At 39.1% G+C, this 23,641-nt stretch overlaps 1 protein-coding gene across 3 annotated transcripts in view; it reads left to right on the forward strand.

Annotated features, from left to right (window-relative positions):
- The window catches only part of LOC121733219 (calcitonin gene-related peptide type 1 receptor), a 90,548-nt gene that overhangs the window by 62,545 nt on the left and 4,362 nt on the right, over positions 1–23,641 (forward strand). For 2 of the 3 annotated variants that reach the window (XM_042123402.1, XM_042123405.1), the window contains exons 2-3: positions 16,645–16,677; positions 22,331–22,456. In XM_042123402.1, coding sequence (XP_041979336.1) covers positions 22,381–22,456 — 76 coding nt within the window. In that variant the 5' untranslated portion in view covers positions 16,645–16,677; positions 22,331–22,380. The remainder of the gene's footprint in view (positions 1–16,644; positions 16,678–22,330; positions 22,457–23,641) is intronic. The other variant, XM_042123403.1, reaches the window with a different exon arrangement.

Raw genomic sequence — 23,641 nt, forward strand, 5'->3', positions numbered from 1 at the left:
CAATTTAAATCCATACTATACTAATATTATAAATGCGAAAGTGTGTCTGTCTGTTACCTCTTCACGCTCGAGCCGCTGAACCGATTTTGCTGAAATTTGGCATGGAGATACTTTGAGTCCCGAGAAAGGACATTGGATAGTTTTTATCCCGGAAAAATGTACGGTTCGCGCTCGATAAATGAATTTTGGCGCAACGGAGTTGCGAGTATCATCTAGTATAAACTTTTAAAATAAACGTTTAAAATTAACCAAAAATATTGTAATATTTTTGGTTAATTTTAATATTTAATAAAGTGTCACGTTCTGTAATGTGTTGTTATATAGAATTTTTCCAATTACCGTGATATGTATTTCTGTTACAGAATTGAAATAAGATCAAACATAAGATTAAAAATGAGATTTTTTAAATTTAGAAGATCTTATTTTTCTGTTATCTTTTGTAATGAATTTTTGCTCGTAACCTTTCACGACCGATGCGGGCGTGTCGCCAAATATCGTTTTTATCGAAATCGTGTCGCCTTGCAGTAATTTGAAGTGTTTACACTTCACATTTGAAGACGTTATTGGAAGAAGCAGAATTGCCGTTTTTTGCCTAAATGGAGGCTTTAGGGCCTAAATTATGATTTGAATTTAAAAAATCTATGGATTTTATGTGTAGCCAGATTATTATATTAGTAGAGTGATCAGTGATGAAGTTTTAGACGTGGGAGAGCCATGCTTCGGCACGAATGGGCCGGCTCGACCGGAGGAATACCACGGGCTCACAGAAAACCGGCGTGAAACAGTGCTTGCGCTGTGTTTCGCCGAGTGAGGTGACTTTTGCCTTCCCAACCCTCTCCTATTTCCTTCCCTACCCTCCCCTATTCCCTTCCCTACCCTCCCCTATTACCTTATTCCCTCTTAAAAGACCGGCAACGCACCTGCAGCTCTTCTGATGCTGGGAGTGTCCATGGACGACGGAAGTTTCCATCAGGTGACCCGATTGCTCGTTTGCCCCTTATTTAAAAAAACTGGATTTTATGTATAGCCAGATAAGCTGGATGATGTAGTAGGTAGGTTACGAGGTTTGTACTTTGTTAAAATCATAAGCGAAAAAAATGTTATAAAATGCTAGCTTTCCCGGTGAACTTCGTGTCACTTTAAAACCTTCCCTGGACTTCTACGAATATTATAAGACTAAAATTAGCACAATCCGTGCAGCCGTTTTCGAGTTTTAGCGTTACTAACACGATTGAAAATCAATTTTTATGTATATAGATTATAAAATGTTATATAACTGGTTCTCTCGCTCTAGTCTTTATTTAACAATAATTTCTAATATTCCACAATCGGCTTAGAGGATATTGCTGGCAGCAGCTAGAAGCTACAGACAATGTCATAGTAAAAGAAGGGGAAGTAAGTTATCTGCATACAAAGGTACCGCGCGCGGCTTGTATGTGTGCGCCATAGTATCAATGCGTCGCCACGTACGGCACACAACAAAATCTCGGCCAGTTTTATAAGGCTGGTACCGCCGAGATTTTGTTGTGTGCCGTACGTGGCGACGCATTGATACTATTGCGCACACATACAAGCCGCGCGCGGTGCCTTTGCATGAAGATAACTTACTTCCCCTCTTTTTACTATGACAATATTGTAAATTCAAATAACTTCACCGTTTCCCATAATATGAAAAGTTAAGAGAGTGCACACTTTCTTGCGTCACTAATAAACATTTTGCTGTTTTAACATTACCTTTTACATACATAAAGGGAGTTCATACGAGTATGATCTGGCCCACTAGCGCCATTCTAAGTTAAATATTTTAGCCTTGGGTTAAATGATATTATTTCTCGTTTTTATGAAAGAAAAGGCATGATTACACAATATTTTTCAATATGCCCACCCACACTACACCCACATAAATGTACCGAAAACAAACATACAAATTATTAGCTTACCTTATTTAAGCTTCTAATTAAGTTTAAACCTACAAAGGCAGGAGTAAAATATACACTTTTGGTTACAATCTAATCTAGTTTAATTAAACTGTGATTACATGTAGGAATTGTATACATCTTTGTTATATGAATATCCTTACTATTATTATAAATGCAAAAGTGTATCTGTTTATCCAGCTATCTGTCTGTCTGTCTGTTCGAGAACCGTACATTTTGTCAGAATAAAAAGTATCCTTTATCCTTTCCCGTGAGTCAAGGTACGATACCATTCCTTTCAGCATAATCAGTTCAGCCGTTTGGACATGATTCATGAAGAGGTAACAGACAGACAGACAGACTTTTTATTTTATAATATCACATTTATAGTATGGATTATTCATAAGGCAAGAGTCTTTTCTTCTGTCGCTACGTACTAGCCGTAATTAGTCGGTCGGTGTAGCGTCACGTCGCCGCGTCGCCGGCTGCCACACTAATTACTTTAAACGCAATTAACTGCCACACTAACCCATCAACTCGACCTTGTCCAGGGGACCAATTTTCTAGCCTCGAATGTAAGTTCGCAGGCCGTCTCACTCACGCTTGCGAGTCAATTCAGACCGCAACGCGACGCATTTCTTTTGTATTGAATTGACCGACTTAAATTGCGTGAGACGACATGCAAGTGATGCAAGTCTGTCAATTCAATACAAATAAATGCATTGACTCGTTGCTTTGCGGTCTGAATTGACCCTGAGAAGGTATATTGTGTGTACGCGAGTAAGACCTTTGTTTTAGCTTCGTGAGTAAGACATCCTGGTCTTCTTACTCCACCCGACATTTTTTTTAATAGATAGCTTTAGCATGTTCCTTGGGCTCCCTGGGATCATATCTGCGATCTTGTCTTGTCAAATCCTGCGAGATTTAATCCGTGGTAAGATACCGCTGTTGGTCCTGGCGACACAGGAGATCCAGTAGTGGTATTCGAAGTAGGTATAAGAATCGGACCCCTAGGTGACATTTTGTGTCACGACTCGTGGGATAATTGTTTTTTATTTCTTTTCTATTACGAATTCTTAAGCTCATTTAGGCCAGAGTACAGACTGAAGAAAAGTACTTCTTAGGCTAATGTGAAGTATTTTAAAAACCTAGAAACTTAAAAGGTTTTTCCAAGAACGGAGGTACTTAAAATGACACAATATTAAAAGGCTTTATGCCAGAACAGAGGTAGTTTATATAAATTACGTAGTTATTATTTGCTGTTCGCTAAGATAGACCTTTAAAACTATGTCCAGCGAAGCTCTATTTTAATGTCTCGTGAATTACGTCTAGCAATCAATCTAAAAACTTAATTGTACTAAATATCTAGGAGTAAATATCAACGGGTTCCGTGGTCCAGTGTTTCATAGCGTGGCTCTCGACTCGGAGTTTGTGAGTTCGATTCCTGCGTTGGAATCATGTTATTTCTAAGTTTAGAATATGCAGGACAATGCAGGCTGATCACCTGATTGTCTGACAAGTATGTAAGATGATCCATGCGTTGGATGGGCATGTAAAGTCGGTCCTGCGTCTGATCTCTCGCCAGTCGTGTCGGTCTTCCGTCCCACTGGGTTATGAGAGTAAAGGAATAGAGAGTGCTAGAGATAAAAATTAATCTTGCGTAAATGTCCTGGTTTCAATAAAATCGAGCACTGTCACCAAACCGGTGTGGGAGTGGGATTATTATCATTATTATCAACGAGATTTCAATTTTAAAAAATCATAAATTAATACTTTAGTGTTGTATGTAAATTGTAAAATCAACCCATTTTAATGCAAACAGTATACAGTCGAGGTGTGATGTGTACTTTCAGCTCCATTAGAGCCCGCCCTGGGGCAGCGCTGGGCGGGCGGAGTGCACATACAATATTGACTGTGCTGAAAGTTTGTTTCAGCTAACGAAACATTGTTGAAATACAGCGCTACACGGCTCTTTTGGCACTCTACTTACGTAAAAACTATTTAGTAATCTGTGACTCCACTTTAAAATCTTATATATAAAATTCTCGTATCATAATGTTAGTTACCGTACTCCTCCGAAATGGCTTTACTGATTTTAACCAAATTTTATATGCATATTCAGTGGGTCTGAGAATCGGCTACTGGGTACTTATTATACTGATAAGTGCATTTGTTGAATAAATAATAGTAAATTATTACAACTCGTGACTGACGGCGACCATTGTTTGTGCGACGGGATAGCGATGGACGTTGTCTTGGTGACACACTTATTTAGTCACTTCAATAAAATAATATGGGCGAAATACTTTATATGGCAAAGCAACGTTTGCCGGGACAGGTAGTAGTTATATAGAATTAATGCTGCCATCTTCTAATGTTAATGAGAGCTTCAGAGTGTTCCTTGGAATGATACTTGGATGGAAATTAAAATATTGTAGTAATTAAATCAATCACAATACGGCTGTTTCGGTCCTAAGTGATATACATATAATGATAAAGGTGCCGGTTGGCAGCGGGCGACATGAAGCAACCGCAGACGACGTGTCGTCGCGACACTACTGGTTTGTATGTATTTCTTTGAAGTCGCTAGCTTCGTGTCGCTAGCTGTCAGCGTTGCCAGACGTCCCGATTTTGGTGGGACGTCCAGATATTTTCATCAAAATTAAATGTCCCGCGCAGGACAGGCTCAGTCTCGCTCTTCGGGGAAAGCCCGAAAGCCCGAAGAGCGAAGAAAGGTGCGTGCGTAATGAAGATAAGAGTGTGGGAGTTAGAGGCGTGGATTTTCTTTGGCTACTTTAGCTATCTATTGTCACGTAAACGTTATTTTAACGCAACTAAAAAGAGAAAAAAAATTAAAAACTTTTGATTTTATACCTTTTTTTACTTTGTCCCGCTTTTGACTGAAGAATCTCGCTTTTTCACTCAAAAAGTTTCAAAGTCCGGCCTTGGCTCGAAAAAATCTGGTAACGCTGCTAGCTGTAGAGGGTACTTCATAGAAATACATAGGAACCAGTAGTGTCGACGCTGCGACACGTCGTCTGCGCTTGCTTCATGTCGTCCGCTGCCAACCGGCACCTTTATCATTAAATATCACTTAGGATCAAAACAGCCGTATTGTGATTGATTTAATTATTTGAATTTAATAATTGTTAGTTTCACAAAATGTATAAGAAGAAATTATGTTAAACTCTTCAATAAATATTTATTTATTCGGGAGTTATGTTAATTATTAAATGTATAGTTTAAATTACTCATTAAATGTGAGTGCAACAATAGCACTAATCTATTTTTCTCTAATTTTCGGCTTACGTTCCGCTATCAATTATTCTAGGTTCAGCAAGTAATCTTCTTTGTAAGTACTGTCTACAGATTGCGTCGTAAGCCCTCGCTGTAATGTGTTCTCCGGTATTACAGGATCGCAGACTCAGCGAGACTAGATGGATCAGTAAGTGCCGCTAGCTTCACGTTTAGTTATAATATTGACATTACTAGCAGTACCCCGCGGTGTTATCCGCAGTTTATTAGGGAAAGTAGATATTTTTTAGTTTAGCCCATATTATTTTATTGAAGTGACTAAATAATTATGTATGTCACCATGGCAACGTCCATCGCTATCCCGCCGCACAAACAATGGTCGCCGTCAGTGTCGACTTGTAATAATTCACTATTATTTATTCAACAAATGCACTAATCAATATAAAAAGTAGCCAGTAGCCGATTATCAGACCTACTGAAACTAACATTGTGACACGAGAATTTTATATACTTATTATAGGATAAGATTACGAAGTGAAAACGATCTTAATGGTGCAAAATATGAGTGACTGCATGTGACTACATTAAGTACCAATGTACGCTAGCCTATTTGAAATTACTCCCCGGGAGTTTTTAAATTATATTTTTACTAGGCCTCCTCGTACTTAGGCTATTGTTAAATAGTAAAGTGTGATCGGTATAAAGTATAGACAGGTGCAACTGCTCCAAGGTACTTTGATGTTTTATTATGTTTATATGCGAGTACGCGCAGCTGCCGGACGCCGACGGACGGACTGGCGGACGGCGGTGGGCGGTCATAAAATATTTCCGAAAAATAAATTTTCATTATATTTATAGCATCTATTAATACTTCCGTGCGACGCTCTGGCCCACGCGGTCGCAGTGTTTGTGAGAATTTTCAACAATAGCATCATCCGAGGACTTCCTAGTTCCTACTAGTTACATTTTTATTCACCTCGCACTAGCGAAATACTCATATTTTTGGAATAACTCCGACTTTTTGTGTACGTGATGAATGTGCTAGAAAATGTAACTAACTCCAAAAAATAATTCCAGTCATGAAATTTCATACATTTGACGCTAATGTTTTGTGAATCACTGGCTCATTATTAGGATTAATAAGATGCCAATTTAGCTAGCCTTCCAAAAACTAAACCTATTAAAAAAGTAAAACAATTAGATTACGATAGCATAAATAGAGACCTTAGGAAATTTGACTTTACTCCACTGTATTCAATCGATGATGCAAATGAAGCTGCAAATTTTGTCAACAACACACTTTACACGGCTATTCAAAATAATTCTAGTGAAGTAATAGTATCAAATAGGAATACAATACTCAAACCTTGGATTACTCCTGGGATTCTGAGATGTATAAGAAATCGTGATAGACTGTACCTAAAAGTAAAAAAGTATCCGGACAATAACGTAGCTAAAGCAACATATAACAGATGTCGATCTTTCTGCTCCAAGCTATTAAAAAACTTAAAAAAGACTATGAGAAAACACAATTTACAAACGCCGGAAAAAATCCTAAAAAAAAATTGGAACGTTGTTAAAGAAATTACCTACTCTAAGAAACCTCAAGACTATCCTCTGGAGCTAATAGATACTGATCAGCCTAAAAAAGCAGTAGATGACATAAATAGTTATTTTGCTAATGTCGGGAAGAATTTAGCCGAAAAAATTGTTAATAAGAACCCTCTAGCAGAATCAGTTACTCAGAATCCGACTCGTGACTCTTTCTTTCTTCTTCCAACCGATGAAGACGAAGTTGAGAGGTTTATATCTAATCTGAGGAACGACTGCTCCGTTGGATTGGATATGATTTCTAGCAGAATAGTGAAAATGAATAGCGACGTACTAAGGACACCAATAACTTATGTGTGTAATCTGTCTCTCTCAACCGGGGTATTTTCGAAAATATATAAGAAGTCGAGAGTACAACCGATCTACAAAAACGGTGACAGAGGCAATATAACCAATTATAGGCCGATTTCTATTCTTCCCACTCTCTCAAAAATTCTGGAACGCATTATAAACAAGAGACTAGTTACATATTTGGAAAATAAAAATCTATTATCCCCATCACAGTTTGTTTGGCTTTAGATCAAAACGTTCAACATCAGTCGCTGTCTTAGAACTAACTAATTATATTTCTACTAAGTTAGATTCCAAAATGAAAGTTATAGGCATGTTCTTGGATTTAGCAAAAGCGTTTGACACTGTCTCTATCCCTATTTTAGTGAACAAACTAGAACGTATCGGCATTAGGGACATACAGCTCAAACTAATGAAAGACTACCTCACGAACAGAACTCAATGCGTAAAGATCGGAAACGTCATAAGTAAAGAAGTTCCGGTAACATTTGGGGTGCCTCAGGGAAGCATTTTAGGTCCAACCTTGTTTTTGATCTATATAAACGATCTATGCCAAATTAAGCTCCCTGATGCAGAAACTGTTACTTTTGCCGATGATACGGCACTTCTCTTTAGTGGTTCTTCTTGGCATGAAACATTTGCAAATGCTCAAAGTGGGATAGACACTGTGACCAAATGGCTAAATAATAATATACATACCTTAAATGTCGAAAAATCAAACTACATAACCTTTTCCATCAGACCTTATTATAAGTCAGATTCTCGCCTGCGTTTAGTCTCGCACTCATGCTCAAACCCGTACGATAAATGTTGTCAATGTCCTTTTCTTAAACATATAGAAGCCACAAAATACCTGGGTGTGATCATAGACAAAAATCTGAAATTTAATGACCATATGAACCTATTAGTGAGGATACGTCGTTTAATAGTTGTTTTTAAAGGCCTGAGACAAATTGCTCCAAAATCTGTAATTAAAACAGTATACTACGCGCTATGTCAGTCTCAATTGGAATAATGCATTACTTCATGGGGTGGCGTGTGCAAAACATCCCTTCTGAAACTCGAGCGAGCCCAGAGGTCACTTCTGAAAGTAGCCCTGTTCCTTCCATATTACCATCCAACTAAGGACCTCTATTTGAAATGGAAGGTATTAACAGTCCGTCAATTCTTTATATTAAAAGTTATTATAAAACAACACCCACTTGTAACTTTTAATCCAAATCTACAAATCCGTCGAAGAGATAGAGTTTGTCATGTGCCTCTATATAAAACCACCTTTGCCCAAAAAATTTTCTGTTTCCTTGGACCCAAACTTTACAACAATTTAAATCGGATCTTATCCATATATCCTTTAAACAAAACTAAATGTAAATTTACAGTCATGGATTGGTTGCAAAAAATTACAAAAGTACCGAAAATTTAATTTACATTAATAACTAGTTGTTAATTTAGTTTTCCTTGTTTGTCTATCTTTTATCATTATGTATGTTTTTTTTTCCTTTGTCTCTACTAATTCCGTATCCGTAACTATTGATTTGTCTCACTGTATTGTCCGTTGGGGATCTGGTGATTTGTACCACAGGCTTTGGCCTAACACAAACACCAGCTCCTCACAGACCTATGTATGTACCATGCTGATTAAAAATGTTATCTAGCTCTTAAGACTGTTTGTAAGGAAAAATAAATAAAGAATTTTAGAATTATTAATCCTAATAATGGATTAATCAAAAATTAATAGTAATCGAGGAAACGCTCATGACACGATAGTCTTTATATAGACTATTGCAATACAAAATATTTATTTCTACATATCGTGGTTTGTATAGTGGTCTCAAGTGAGCTACAGGCTGGCCGTTGTCAAAAACCTCAGGCTTTCATGCTAAAGCATTTAGCCTTTCAGGTCAGTCTAGATTGTCCTGAAAACTAATGCTTTAATTTCTAGCACAATTACCGTTTTAAAAAAGTTCAGGTCTTTCCAACGATTCTAAAAAGAGGTGGCTATTTAAATCTCCCGTCCAGTAATCAATGCAGTTCTGCGATTCAAACAAATGCCCCAGTTGCCACTTGCCGCTAATGCATTAGCTCCCCCTTCTCCCTCCTTTTCCTGCCCCCTCCCCCCCCCTGTCCCCCTGCCAGCTCCGATTTAACCGAAATAACTGGGTATTTGTGGCGACAGGTCGCGATACACAACAACGGTTTTATTCAAGTGTATATCGTCTAAAACTAAGGAAATAGACTTCAAATAAAACTAGACCTTTAGTGTCTAAACACACTATGCTAAAGTTTGCGACGGAATTTCGGCATGGTGTGTCATCGGTAATTTAAAATACATTGCAGTGCATTGTATTTTAAATTATTGCATTTAGACGTGGGAGAGTCATGCTTCGGCACGAATGGGCCGACTCCACCGGAGAAATACCACGCTCTCACGGAAAACCGGCGTGAAACAGCGCTCGCGCTGTGTTTCGCCGAGTGAGTGAGTTTACCGGACTACCCCCTATTCCCTTCCCTTCCCATCCCTACTCTCCCCTATTACCCTATTTCCTCTTAAGAGGCGGCAACGCACCTGTAGCTCTTCTGATGCTGCGAGTGTCTATGGGCGACGGAAGTTGCTTTCCATCAGGTGAACCGTCTGCTCGTTTGCCCCCTTATTTCATTAAAAAAGGCGGTGTGTTTAGACACTAAAATTGAAGTTAATCTTTGGTTAAATAATACCAAATCGTTGTAAAACAGAGCGTTTGGCAGCAGATATTAAGCAACGTCTGCTGTTTAATTTTGCTTACCCGTTGCTTGCAACGGGTAAGCAAAATTAAACAGCAGACGTATCTTGATACGTTATTATCCCGCCGAATTGGGCAAATGCACATAATAATATTGTGATATTGCAATTCTGCCTGCCTACGCGGGTAATGTCTGAGTGCTATAATATCCATGACATGTCTGCCATTATGCGGACTATTGTTGCTTTTTTGGACACGACATGGTGACCCCTAATGTCCTTTACTTTGACTCTGTATCCAAGTACCAGAATAATATTATATCGTGCTAGTGTTTCTTTTTTGGCACGGACATGTATTAGTAACTTGTGTGTTTTGATTCCTCCTTAAAAGTGTCATGACGCCAACTCGGGTAATCGACCTGAGAAAGTAAAGTCAAATGTGTCATCCTACTCTCCATGTACGGTGGACATGAATTTGGCTGGTTGCAGGACATTCAAGAAAGACAATAGCACAAACGTCCCAGATTGTCCCAGATAAAGTAATTACCTATTGTTCATATAAAATTATTGTGAATTCTTTAAAATATTCACTTATTTTATGTTAATTTTTCATGTCCAAGTATTTTCATCAAACTATGGAATAAATTAATTATGAAGTCTTGTTAGTGGATGGTAAACATATGAATATGCATAGCTTCAGGACTGTTAGAGCTATGACGTCAGCAAACCACCTGGGTCTGTCCGTTTCGAAAATCGACTCAAGTGGAGTCAACCAGGCAATGTTTCCTGATTGGCCATTAATTTTCATATTGATGTAATAAATTCGAAAGTGTGCCTGTCTATCTGTCCGTCTGTTTTGTCCTCTTCATGTCCAAACCGCTCAACCCATTTTGCTGAAATTCATGGAGATACTTTGGGTCCCGGGAAAGGACGTAGAATACTTTTTATCTCGGAAAAAAGGACGGTTCCCGCGCTATAAACAATTTTAGGCGCAACGAAGTCATCTAGTAGATAGTCTATGTTTTTTAGTCGACAATATAATTGGGCGATAGTTACAAGGGGTCAGTTCATATTACGACATGGCTAGGCGATTCAATGCATTTTCAAAAGAGCCACCGTTTCGTTACGTTGTAAACTGTATGTTACTGACCCTAAGGGTTGATTTAGACCGCAACGCGTCGATGCATTTCTAAATTTGTACTGAATTGACAAATTGGCATACCGCCTCGCGCAATTGAAATCAGTCAAATCCATACAAATTTATGCCGCGCCGCACCTCGCCCCGTCGCGTTACGGTCTAAATAGGGGTCTATTTTAATTAGGGATATTTTTTCAGATAATGCGTGAGACTAGTGGCGTGAGACGTCTTGCGAATCTGTCAAATCCATACAAATTTAGAAATGCATCTTCGCGTCGCTTTGCGGTCTGAATCTACCCAATAAAAGCAACATTGCTGCGTGGGGACCAATTTGGTATTCGGCATATTTTGGTATTATTTAAGTTTTTTTTAAAGTCTTGATTGTAAAATGCAATAATACCAAACAAAATCTTCTTTCTTTCAAATCTGGGTAGGCTTATCGTGAATTCAGGGGATACGTAATTCTGATACAATTATAAATTAGAATATATCCGTCTGTATTACCATTTAAATGGAATAAAAAGCGCCTGTAATCAGCGTAATAAATATTTATTTATGCGTCCGGCTGGCGTCGCTCCTGCGATACTTGTGGTAAAACTCTCACTTTGGAATGTATCGATCAGCTTCCAGTTGTGATAACGCTGGCACTTGACCGTCAAATATAGCCCCGCAGAAAGATTAATAGCTTTGTCCACACTGTGCCTTTTTCTGTTCGTCAAGGGCATGCGTTATAGCGCAGTCAACAGCGAACGTGAGGCACGCCCGCGACGCGTGCCCTCTGACCGTATCCAAAAAACAAAAATGACAATGTTGGCGTTGCGTTCGTTGACGCATTCAATTATTTAATGCGTCAAAACGAAAGTTGAATGAAAGAAGCTGACGAAAATTTAAGACGAAAGCGCATAGTGTGGACAGCTATAGAGATGCCCGCAGATGCAATAAACATTACAGCCGGGCAGCCGTGCAACAGACATTTGACAGCAGATATATTGCACAGTATCCAGCCTTACTACCTTCTAAGACTGGCACTGCGCTGTCTGTATTTTTTTTATGAAATAAGAGGGCAAACGAGCAAACGGTTCAACTGATGGAAAGCAACTTCCGTCGCCCATGGACACTCGCAGCATCAGAAGAGCTGCAGGTGCGTAGCAGGCCTTTTAAGAAGGAATAGGGTAATAGGGGAGGGTAAGAAAAGGAAGGAAATAGGGGAGGGAAGGGAATAGGGTAGGGGATTGGGCCTCCGGTAAACTCACTCACTTCGCGAAACACAGCGCAAGCGCTGTGTCACGCCGGTTTTCTTTTATACGTTTCAAAAATTTTGACGGTATCATAATTATTTATTATGCAATATCAGCTGCTGGCAAACCCCTGTTACACAGCTGTCGCAAGCCTAATCACGCTACCGTTTTTGGAAAACCTTTTAGCCTAATTTAGAATCGATCCAAAAAAATATTTGTATAATATACTTAACATTCAAATTCATTAGGTTAGAAATCAGAATAGAAGTTTTTGTACCTATCTTATTTTTTAGTTTCTTGCCACGAATTACGCTTGGACGCATCTTACTACACAGAACCCTGTCAAAGCAGTTCAAGCTCGATTTTGTGATGGTCCTATAAACCTGTAGAATCCTCGTAGCAAAATATAACAGTATGTAATAAGCTGGCAGGTATATTGGGGCATTTATTTTCATTAAGATTGACACGGGTCCAAGCTACGAACGTTCTATGCGAGATATTTGGAATATGTGTCGTACATTCATACGAGTATTCTTTTGTAACGTGCACACTCACTCGAGGCTTAACTATATAGCGAGCAAATTGTTCGAATCCATCAACCCAAGGTCTGCAAAAATACTTACTAATATTATACTTATTACTATGAATGTTACTAGATGTTATGTAGAGAATGAAAATACGAACACCTTTTGTATGATATTCCTTGCAAATAAGAATGATTTTGATTGATTAGTTAATTTCTAGAGGATAGTAACTCTGTTTGAAGTCTGTGTGAAACAATTTTGGCTCTGATATAAGTGTTTATTACCACCTTCGTGCTCATGATAAGCTTTTCTCGCTTTTATTTGGTAGGAATTGAGAATTCTTCTACCTGCTACATCATAGGTATGTGTTTACTGTTTAGTACTTTCTAGGCTGGCTCCATAAAATTGCTGAAATCTGAAACTTCCGGTAAAATGGAAAGCGCTGAAAATTTCACTCTGAGCAATATATTGTTGAAAATTCTAGTCGATTTCAATATCAAGTAATCAAACCCATACATTTTCGATTTCTAGTTCTATTTTATAGTCGCTGGGTTCTATCTTTTATGTTCTTATACCCAGCGATACCAGATCTCAAAGTCTGACGCTTGTGGTAGGTGGTGTCTATGGCACGTTGGTCACCACACCGCTCATGTCACGCGCCATTATGTGTTAGCATAACAATACCGCAGCCGCTGCCTGTGAGATAATACAGACGTCGTGGTTCATTTATTTTAAAGCCCAATTACCATAACACAACCGTGGTGATTAAACTCTTCTGACGTGAAACAAAAGAGAGATAGAGCAGAGTTCTGCAGTAAAACTAACGTAGTAATTATTACAGTATGTATGTAGGTTTATTATTTTGGTATTTAGCTCTCGGAGAAGTGTGGATTCATCAAAATGCGGTCGAGTTTTTGAGGGTTCCGTACCCTAAGGGTAAATATAAGATTAGTAAAAACTCACCGTCCATCCATCTTTTATTTTTTGCCTATTTTTTCTAGTACGGAACTCTACGTACGCGAGTCCGACTCGTACTTGACCGACATTTCCTTGTTTCTTAATCTATGTAAGCAAGTCATATAGAGTGTAATATTTATGCATGTGAAGACATCCCTAATGCCTCGTATTGCAGCGCTACGCGACGCGAGGCGGCGCAGAGGTAATCTCGGCGAAACTCATCAGCAGTTACTCAACTCGTTAAAGTTTAAGTAAGAAAGGATGTACTTACGTGAACAAGGGAGTGTACTGATATATTGGAATATGCTTTATACGAAAATTTCGTATTTATAATCAGGGCGAGCGAAGCGAGCCCTAGTAAATCCCACAACCTATCCCACTTTTGTGGTACACTTTACGGAAAAACTATCACGCCTATTGATTTGCGCTTTAACATAGTAATTTTTATTAATTACTAGAGGACGCCCGCAACTCCGTTGCGCCAAAGTTCGTTTATCGCGGTGGAACCGTACATTTTTTCGGGATAAAAACTATCCTATGTCCTTTCTCGGAACTCAAAATATCTCCATGCCAAATTTCAGCAAAATCAGTTTAGTGGTTTCATCGTGAAGAGGTAAGAGACAGACAGATAGACAGACAGACAGACAGACACACTTTCACATTTATAATATTAGTATGGATATCCAGATGTGCTATCATCGCTCATTCAAGGTTTGGTTACTATTAAAATATTTAAAAAAAAACTGCCTTAAAGACTATACGCAGAAAAATCACGCGAGCCCTCACAAAGCTATCAGCTGGTATTAGTATGGATTTTACAAATGTCAAGGATAACGGGAAAATTAGGGGAATAATAATTAGCCAATCAGCGACCTTAAAGTACGCGCGTTTTGACGATCTCTGAGTGATCAGATGATTGGTGATCATATATTGACATTTATACCTACATCGTTGTGTGTAGTCTTTGACTTGCATATATTATACCTACCCAAAAGTCGCGAATTTCAGCTTATGGTTGGCAAGTTATGAAATACTGAAAATAAAATGTGAAAAATTGTCGGGAAACTGAACAGCACTGGTGAAAAAATCCTCGTGAAATTTGCTCCAGCAGTCGAGAGGACACTCGAGCCGGGAAAATAGTGTTATCATGTGGACATCATGACCTTTTTTTTCTAATTTCTATATTTTAAGTCGTTTTTAGGGTTCCGTAGCCAAATGCCAAAAAACGGAACCCTTAATAGATTCGTCATGTCTGTCTGCCTGTATTTCTGTCCATCCGTATGTCCGAGCTACTTTTCTTCGAAATTATAAGAGTTATACTATTGAAACTTGGTAAGTAGATGCAGTCTGTGAACCGCATTAAGATTTTGATACAAAAATGGAAAAAATATAAAAAATTGTAGGGGTCTCCATAAGTACTTACAACTGAAACAAAATCATTTTTTTTTTCATCTAACCTATGCGTGAGTGGTATTTATGGATAGGTCTTAAAAAATCATATTGAGGTTCCTAATATCATTTTCTTCTAACCTGAATAGTTTGCGAGAGAGACTCTTCCAAAGTGGTAAAATATGTGTCCCCCCACCTCTAACTTCTAAAGTGATGATAATTCTAAAAAAATATATATGATGTACATTACTATAAAAACTACCAACAAAAATTGCTTTGAACGAGATCTAGCAAGTACTTTTTTACGTCATAAATGGTTAACCTTAATTTAACTTTCATTAAATCAACTGAGATATAAAAATAAATCAAAAACCTTTTAATTTCATAGAAATAAACCTTATTGCTGCTACGGAACCCTTCATGGGCGAGTCCAACTCGCCTCCATAAAGTAAACCGTTTCAAAACAATCCATACTAATATTATAAATGCGAAAGTGTGTCTGTCTGTTACCTCTTCACGTCCAAACTTCTGAGATAAAATCTCACAGAAAAACCGGCGTGAAACAGCGCTTGCGCTGTGTTTCGCCGACTGAGTAAGTTTACCGGAGGCCCAATCCCCTACCCTATTCCCTTCCCTGCCCTCCCCTATTCCCTTCTCTTCCCATCCCTACCCTCCCCTATTACCCTATTCCCTCTTAAAAGGCCGGCAACGCACCTGCAGCTCTTCTGATGCTGCGAGTGTCCATGAGCGACGGAAGTTACTTTCCATCAGGTGACCCGTTTGCTCGTTTGCCCCCTTATTTCATAATAAAAAATAAAAAAAATATTTTGTTGTTTAGTATGGAGATACTTTGGGTCCCGAGAAAAGACATAGGATACTTTTTATCCCCGAAAAATTTACGGTGCCTACACGATAAATGAATTTTGGCGCAACGGAGTTGCGGGCGTCATCTAGTTACGAGTACATTATAATTTCAAGTAGCATGAAGAACCGTCCAAGTTTTCACGTTAAAGGCTGCTGTATGTGATATTAAAACATACATTATGTACTATGTAATCCTCACTCCCGGCTCGCGATGGATTACATGATACAATATTAACACTGCTCTTAGAAGATAACTCTTACAAGTTCGTGCTTAATGAAGAATATGTTGAAAAATATCTACAGGCGAACATACAATCTCATTCACTTTTGGAAGTCGGTTAAATAGACGAATAAAAAATGATAGAAAACTACTTATTTTGAAAACTACTTATTCTTAACTTGAAAACTGTATTTTTGTCAGAAAACTTCCATATCCGCTTCCGGTATAAGAAGGCCCTAAAAATATAACAAGCAAACATTAATTGGTTCATTGAATAATCTTCAATAATAATAATAATTATTATTATTTTGAATTACGTGTGCTCAAGTGAGTTTGATTATTTAATTGTTTATTCCAGTCATGTATAAAGATACATTTTTATTTGAAGTTAAAATAAAAATGTACTTTTGTTTGTCTCCCATTCCTAACTAAAATTAATATCAAGAGAAAAATGAACACAACAGCAAACATGCCAGCACATAATATGAGAGAGGCAAACTAATTAAAGTTTTGTTGTTTCAGACAACTGCGTCAGGCCAACGAGAAAACGCGGCGGTGAGTTTGTGTGAATATCCACAAAATCTAATCCACACTTCCATACTAATATTACAAATGCGAAAGTATGTCTGTCTGTCTGTTACCTTTTCACGCCTAAACCACTGAACCTATTGCTGAAATTTGGCATGGAGATGCTTTGAGTCCCGGGAAAGAACATAGGATACTTTTTGTCCCGGAAAATATACGGTTCTCGATAAACGGGTTTTGTCGCAGCGGGCCTCATCTAGTACTACTCCTAAATAAAATACGTGGAGCACGCGGGGACTGCCGCGGTAAAGCTATTGCATAGCATTTTTATCAACTTATGCAATTGTAATGCGCATCCGTCTAGTCGCCAACAACACCAATTATATTTCTCTGGCAACGCCGCACCGCTGCGCCAGTCAGAGTGGGGTGTGTTAGGTTTTTTTCGTTACGGATTATCTTGATTCGGTAGCCGCGCTCAAAGCCCACGATTTAAGCTTTGTAATAGCTTAAAATGCGAAAGTATGTCAGTCTCAAACCGCTTAACCGATTTTGCTGAAATTTATTATGGGGATTCTTTGACTCCCGGAAAAGAGCATAGGATACTTTTTATCCCGAAAAAATGTACGGTTCCCGCGCGATAAATGAATTTTTGCGCAACTGATTCATTATTATGCTAGAAGGCCGTAGTGTAGGATAGGCTACTCAGGATTGAACGCATTAATTTTTTTTTATTGCGTAATAGCCTGCACGAGACCAATTAAGACAGCAGGGCGGCAGTATATTAGAGCCGCAATACTGCCGTAGCAATGGAGGTCTCGTAGCATCCACGTAGCATCCGCATAGCACCCGCGTAGCCCCCACGTAGCACCCGCGTAGACCCGCTAAGCACCCGCGTAGCACTTGCGTAGCATTCGCGTAGCACCTGCGTAGCATTCGCGTAGCACCTGCGTAGCATTCGCGTAGCGCCTGCTTAGCACCCGCGTAGCATCCGCTAAGCACCTGCGGGCTGCGTAGCATCCGCGTAGCACCTGCATAGCATCCGCGAAGCACTTGCATAGCATCCGCGAAGCACTTGCATAGCATTCGCGAAGCACTTGCATAGCATTCGCGAAGCACTTGCATAGCATCCGCGTAGCATTCGCGTAGCACCTGCTTAGCACCCGCGTAGCACTTGCATAGCATCCGCGTAGCACCTGCTTAGCACTCGCGTAGCCCCCGCGTAGCTTGCTCATTTACAGTGATGAAACTTTTGCAATATAATATTATACAAATTACCCCATATAAGGTAATAACTCATAGCACATAATATTATTATTATAATATCAATTCGGAAAAAGATCGAATTATAAGTATCAACTCGGAAAAATATCAAAATTTTATCGCCTCTACTGCTCTTCAAAAGATAGACGCTTCAACTGTGCTTCAACCCTTAATTTTACGAAATTATTTTGGCATGCGAAAACACCACAATTGCAGGCGCCATATCTATACTATAATATTATTGTAAAGCTGAAGAGTTTGTTTGTTTGAACGCGCTAATCTCAGGAACTACTGGTCTGATTTAAAAAATCTTTCAGTGTATGATTTTATCGAGGAAGGCTATAGGATACGCCAAGACCAATAGGAGTGTAGATACAGAGGAAAATGTACAAAATACGCAGATGTAGAGTAAAGACCACGTGAGACAAAGGCTATTTATTTGCGGGAAATGTACAGTTTCCGTGAAATTCCAAATTTACACGAAGCCGCACGGAACGTCTAGTAATAAATATACTGTGTACACTGTACAATGGCCACAATACCGCGACCGCGGTCGAACAAACAGCGCAACGTAAATATATTGAGTGAAAAGGCAGTCATCCACTGATCAAACACGCCGCCTAGTCCACACGACCATGTTTTTTTTTTTCTTTTATGAAATAAGGGGGCAAACGAGCAAACGGGTCACCTGATGGAAAGCAACTTCCGTCGCCCATGGACACTAGCAGCATCAGAAGAGCTGCAAGTGCGTTGCCGGCCTTTTAAGAGGGAATAGGGTAATAGGGGAGGGTAGGGAAGGGAAGGGAATAGAGTAGGGGTTAGGGGATTGGGCCTCCGGTAAACTCACTCACTCGGCGAAACACAGCGCAAGCGCTGTTTCACGCCGGTTTTCTGTGAGAACGTGGTATTTATCCGGTCAAGCCGGCCCATTCGTGCCGAAGCATGGCTCTCCCACGTATTAACGTGTGGATAGCCGTGTGCTAATTTATTGGTATGTAGTATGTATACCAAGAAATTAATGCAAAAGTATCTGTCTATCTGTCCGTCTTCTCGTCTAAACTGCTAAACCAATTATGATAGACAGTTTGAGTCCTCATACTTTTTATCCCGGAAAGATGTATCTACGCGATAAACAAATTTATGCGCAAATTCAGGCGTCCAGTACATAGTAATTAATGGGTTAACATTTAACTGCATTTTACCGAATCAAACAACCTAATTTATGCCTGCCACCGAAACACGAGTCACGTGTTTCCGAAATCGAATATCGCGGTGTCGCGACACTTCGCCAGGCACCGGCGGCAGGAAATGAACCGAGTGTCACAGACAGTTCCCCCCCTTGTCCGCTGTGCCGGGTTGCGCACGGTGTTTACTTTACCACAACTTAACTGGCAGTTTGTGGTGTAGGATGGTGGAAAGGTGATGGATTACTGTCATACAATACAAAATACAAATATGTAGGTAAAATCCATACTTCCATACTAATATTGTAAATGCGAAAGTGTGTCTGTCTGTCTGTTACCTCTTCACGCTCAAACGGCTTAGGCCGAAAAAAAAAACGATTCCCATACTCCTACTCAAAAGTAATCGCCATACGCTATCAGCGTCTTAAGATGGCCTTCAATTGTTAGTTTGATATCCAGCATGTAACGTTTACCACACTCAAGGAAAAGCTTCTCAAGCAATAGTTGGACTTCAAAATTTATTTTAGATTTTTGTTAACTCAATTGTTAAGGTGCCTCTTCACAATGGTCCATGCTGGCCCATAACAAGCCATCGCCATTGAGTAGATAGGGAAATTGTGTTTGATGGCGGATGATAGAACTTTCAAGTTTATTGTTTTACTTGTGATTCACAGTTAACGATGGCCTGCTGCCACTACAGCAATGGGCTATCGTGAGCCATTGTGCACTGGCTACTTAACGCAGAACTCAGTTAATAGGACATACAATTACAGTTTTTATGTCAATTATCAGCACTCTGATGCAAGATAGGTCCTGTCAAAGTCGATCAAACACAAATTAAAGACTATCTTGAGACGCTGAGAGTAAAACAACCAAGATTGTTCTTAAGTAGGAGATTAAGAGTGGTATGTACACGGACCTTAAACTATACCTCGACCAAAAACAAATATTTCACGTGGATTTCCACTCCAGTAATAACTTCAGATTTATATTTCGTGTTATCTGTTTGTAGAGTCCGTATCCTTCAATATGTGGTGTTTACCCCGCCACCTTCCCCGCACCTCTTCTGGACGTGCCTCGGTCGCCAGAACTGGGATTATACTGTAACGCGCAGAGCCCTGTGGCCTGTATTGTGTGTACTGTGCATACAGTTATGGTTTATGCATACTGTTATTGTGTTTAGATGGTTTTATATTATTATATACTAGCGACCCGCCCCGGCGTCGCACGGCTATAAAATATATAGCCAGTGAAAAAATGATTAAAATCGATACCCTATGATCGTTCACGTGGTCTACTTCTTATCTGTGCCAAATAACATAAAAATTGCTCCAGTAGTTCGCGAGATAAACCCTTTCAAATAATTTCCCTCGTTTTTTCCACATTCTCCTATTAGTCTTAGCGTGATAAAATATAGCCTGTAGCCTTCCTCAATAAATCTAACACTAAAATAATTTTTCAAATCGGACCAGTAGTTCCTGAGATTAGCGCGTTCAAGTTAGCCCTTTCAAATAATTTTCCCCGTTTTGTCCACATTTTCCTCTATTTCCTCTCTCCTATTAGTCTTAGCATGATAAAATATAGCCTATAGCCTTCCTGGATAAATGGGCTATCTAACACTGCAAGAATCATCAAAATCCGTTGCGTAGTTTTAAAGATTAAAGGGAACAAGGGGATATGAGGGAAAAAAAAGCGACTTATACACGCGACATATAAAGTATTTCGCCCGTATTATTTTATTGAAGTGACTAAATAAGTATGTCACCATGGCAACGTCCATCGCTATCCCGTCGCACAAACAATGGTCGCCGTCAGTCTCGAGTTGTAATAATTTACAATTATTTATTCAACAAATGCACTTATCACTATAATAAGTACCCAGTAGCCGATTCTCAGACCCACTGAATGTGCATATAAAATTTGGTTAAAATCAGTAAAGCCGTTTCGGAGGAGTACGCGGCCTAACATTGTGACACGAGAATTTTATATATAAGATAGACTAAATGTCGGCAACTCCATTGTGTTGAAAATCTAAATATGTCTTTTCTTGTCTCTCAAACTATCTCTATAGCCATTTTTTTTCAGCTTTCAGTTTCAGCGTGATAGACAAAAAGACTAAACAAAAACTATCATATGCCCTTTCCCGCCTCTGGCTTCAGACCGCGGGCAGCGGGGTGGGAGCTGTGGCGGCGGCGCGGGAAGCTGTCTAGTACGCCGGACGCCGCGCGCCGCTGCTTTCGAGGCCATGTTTCATATACAATTATACAAGACGTTAGTATAAACACCGTTATCCTTGAAACCATCAAACGAACCCGTAAAAATGAACAACTTTTTCTATGAGAACAATGCTGGGAACTCAAAAAAATCCGTCTTCATACCCATACAAATTGCCGATCCGGGCATCCGTATGGGTATGAAGACAGCATTTTTTTTTTGAGTTACCAGCATTGTTCTCATAGAAAAAGTTGTTCATTTTGACGGGCTCATTTGATGTTTTCAAGGATAACGGTGTTTACACTAACACACTGTGCATAATATATTATACATTGAAACGCGCCGCTCCCGCACCTCCGGCGCTCTCGCCTCGCTGCCCGCTGATTACGTGGCTGATGCCTAAGTCCTAACGTATCTTCATAATTAATTGCATCTAAATCGGTTCAGCTAATAAGGCGCGAAGAGGTAACAGATGGACACTTTTTTGCATTAATAATCTAATATATAAAATTCTCATGTCACGGGGTGCGTCGTTGAACACCTCTGAAACGGATCGAACGATTTTCTTGAATCTCAGCTAGCATATCGGCTAGGGTTGAGAATCGGACAACATCTACTTTTTATATTGGTAAGTGCATTTGTTGAATAAATAATAGGAAATTATTACAACTCCTGACTGACGGCGCCCATTGTTAGCTGACGGGAAACATCAATACAATAATAATATGGGTGAAATACTTTATATGGCAAAACATGGTTTGCCGGAACATCTAGTAATATTATTTAGTAAGGAAGCAAAATAATGAATTTTAGCACTTTTATGGCGACCAGTCTTCACCCAAGTTGCAATACATAACCATCGCGTCACCCCGCGCCGGACTAACTCTTGAATTTGCTAATGTTTATGGAGCAATTAGTTAATTGACGGTTCCCTCCCTAACCCTCCTCCCCCGCAGTGTTTACTCGAATATATTAGCTGATTGTTCATTACATAATCAAATTGAAATTTCATTTCTCCATTTCAGATATGAGTATGGGCGTGTAGGGTGACTCGTCTGAAAGCGGGTCCATTAACATGGACGACCAGGAGCGAATCGAGCGCGAGGGGCTCGCGTGCGAGCTGGTCAACAACAGCACTGAGCCTCCTGCAGGTACCGTAGCTTAGTTTCTTTTTAACCGACTTTAAAAAAAGGAGGTTATAAATTTATTTATTTATCATTATGTTGTAATGGACAAAAATTGTACCAACAGAAAAACCACGTAATGACGGAGTACAAGTTATCAGTTTATATTTCTGTTTTTTTTTTGACCCTTGTATGTATGAATATTTTCCAGACCTGCCCAATTTTCATATAAGTCAGTCTATATCAGCGTCTGAACAATTGTGCCCGAAAGTGTAGTATGTCTGTTTTTATGTTTGTGTTCGCATATCTCAGGAACTGCAAGCCCGATTTTTTTGTTGTATTTTCATTGTTCAACTTAGAGATTGCTGCAAGTTAAATCAAAATCGGTTCAGTAGTTTTTGAGATAACAAAATTTAACACTCAACTACTAAAATTTTGAAGTCGGGTTTATCTTTTTAAAATACTATTAATTATAATTATTAAGGATAAGGTTCAGCCATAGAGTTAATATTACCTATCGGTAATAGTACACAGGCCTGAGCAAGCGAGATGTCATTATCAGTAACACTGCGTGGTAGAGAGAGAAGCGTGATTTGAGGTGGTATACCACTTTTTTCATCTGTTTTTGTTGTTTGACAATCTGTCTGATCCGGTCGGCACGTTGTCAATTTGGGCTCTCAGAAAAATTGTGATTTTATGTGTTAAAGTGAATAATTTTATGTAATACTGCTTTCGCAACAATATGGTAACTTGTTCGGTCACCGATTGTGGTACAACACATCGAAAAAACCCGGACAAATATTCATTTCACAGGTGAATTATTCTACATCGATAGGATCTAATTTTAAGTTTATTTTTCCAACTCCCTACGAGTTATTGGTATTGATTTTGATAATTCACTTCTATATATGTTTGACATAACTTGACTAGCCATGGTGCACAATTTAAGGATATTTTGTGTAAACAATTTTCATCTATTTTACACTAGGGCTGCATCAGGTTATCGATAAATAATATCGATATGAATATATTTTTTTAGTTATACTAATTATCTAGGAATGTTGACATGATAATTGATAACGTAACTGATCCGTACTTTATTATTAGTTTATATTAATATACTTTCATACATAATTTATCGTTTTTAGGGTTCCGCACCCAAAGGGTAAAAACGGGACCCTACTACTAAGACCTTGCCTGTCCGTCTGTCCG

Source organism: Aricia agestis, chromosome 13, assembly GCF_905147365.1.
Source record: "Aricia agestis chromosome 13, ilAriAges1.1, whole genome shotgun sequence".
NCBI classification, from domain to species: Eukaryota; Metazoa; Arthropoda; class Insecta; order Lepidoptera; family Lycaenidae; genus Aricia; species Aricia agestis.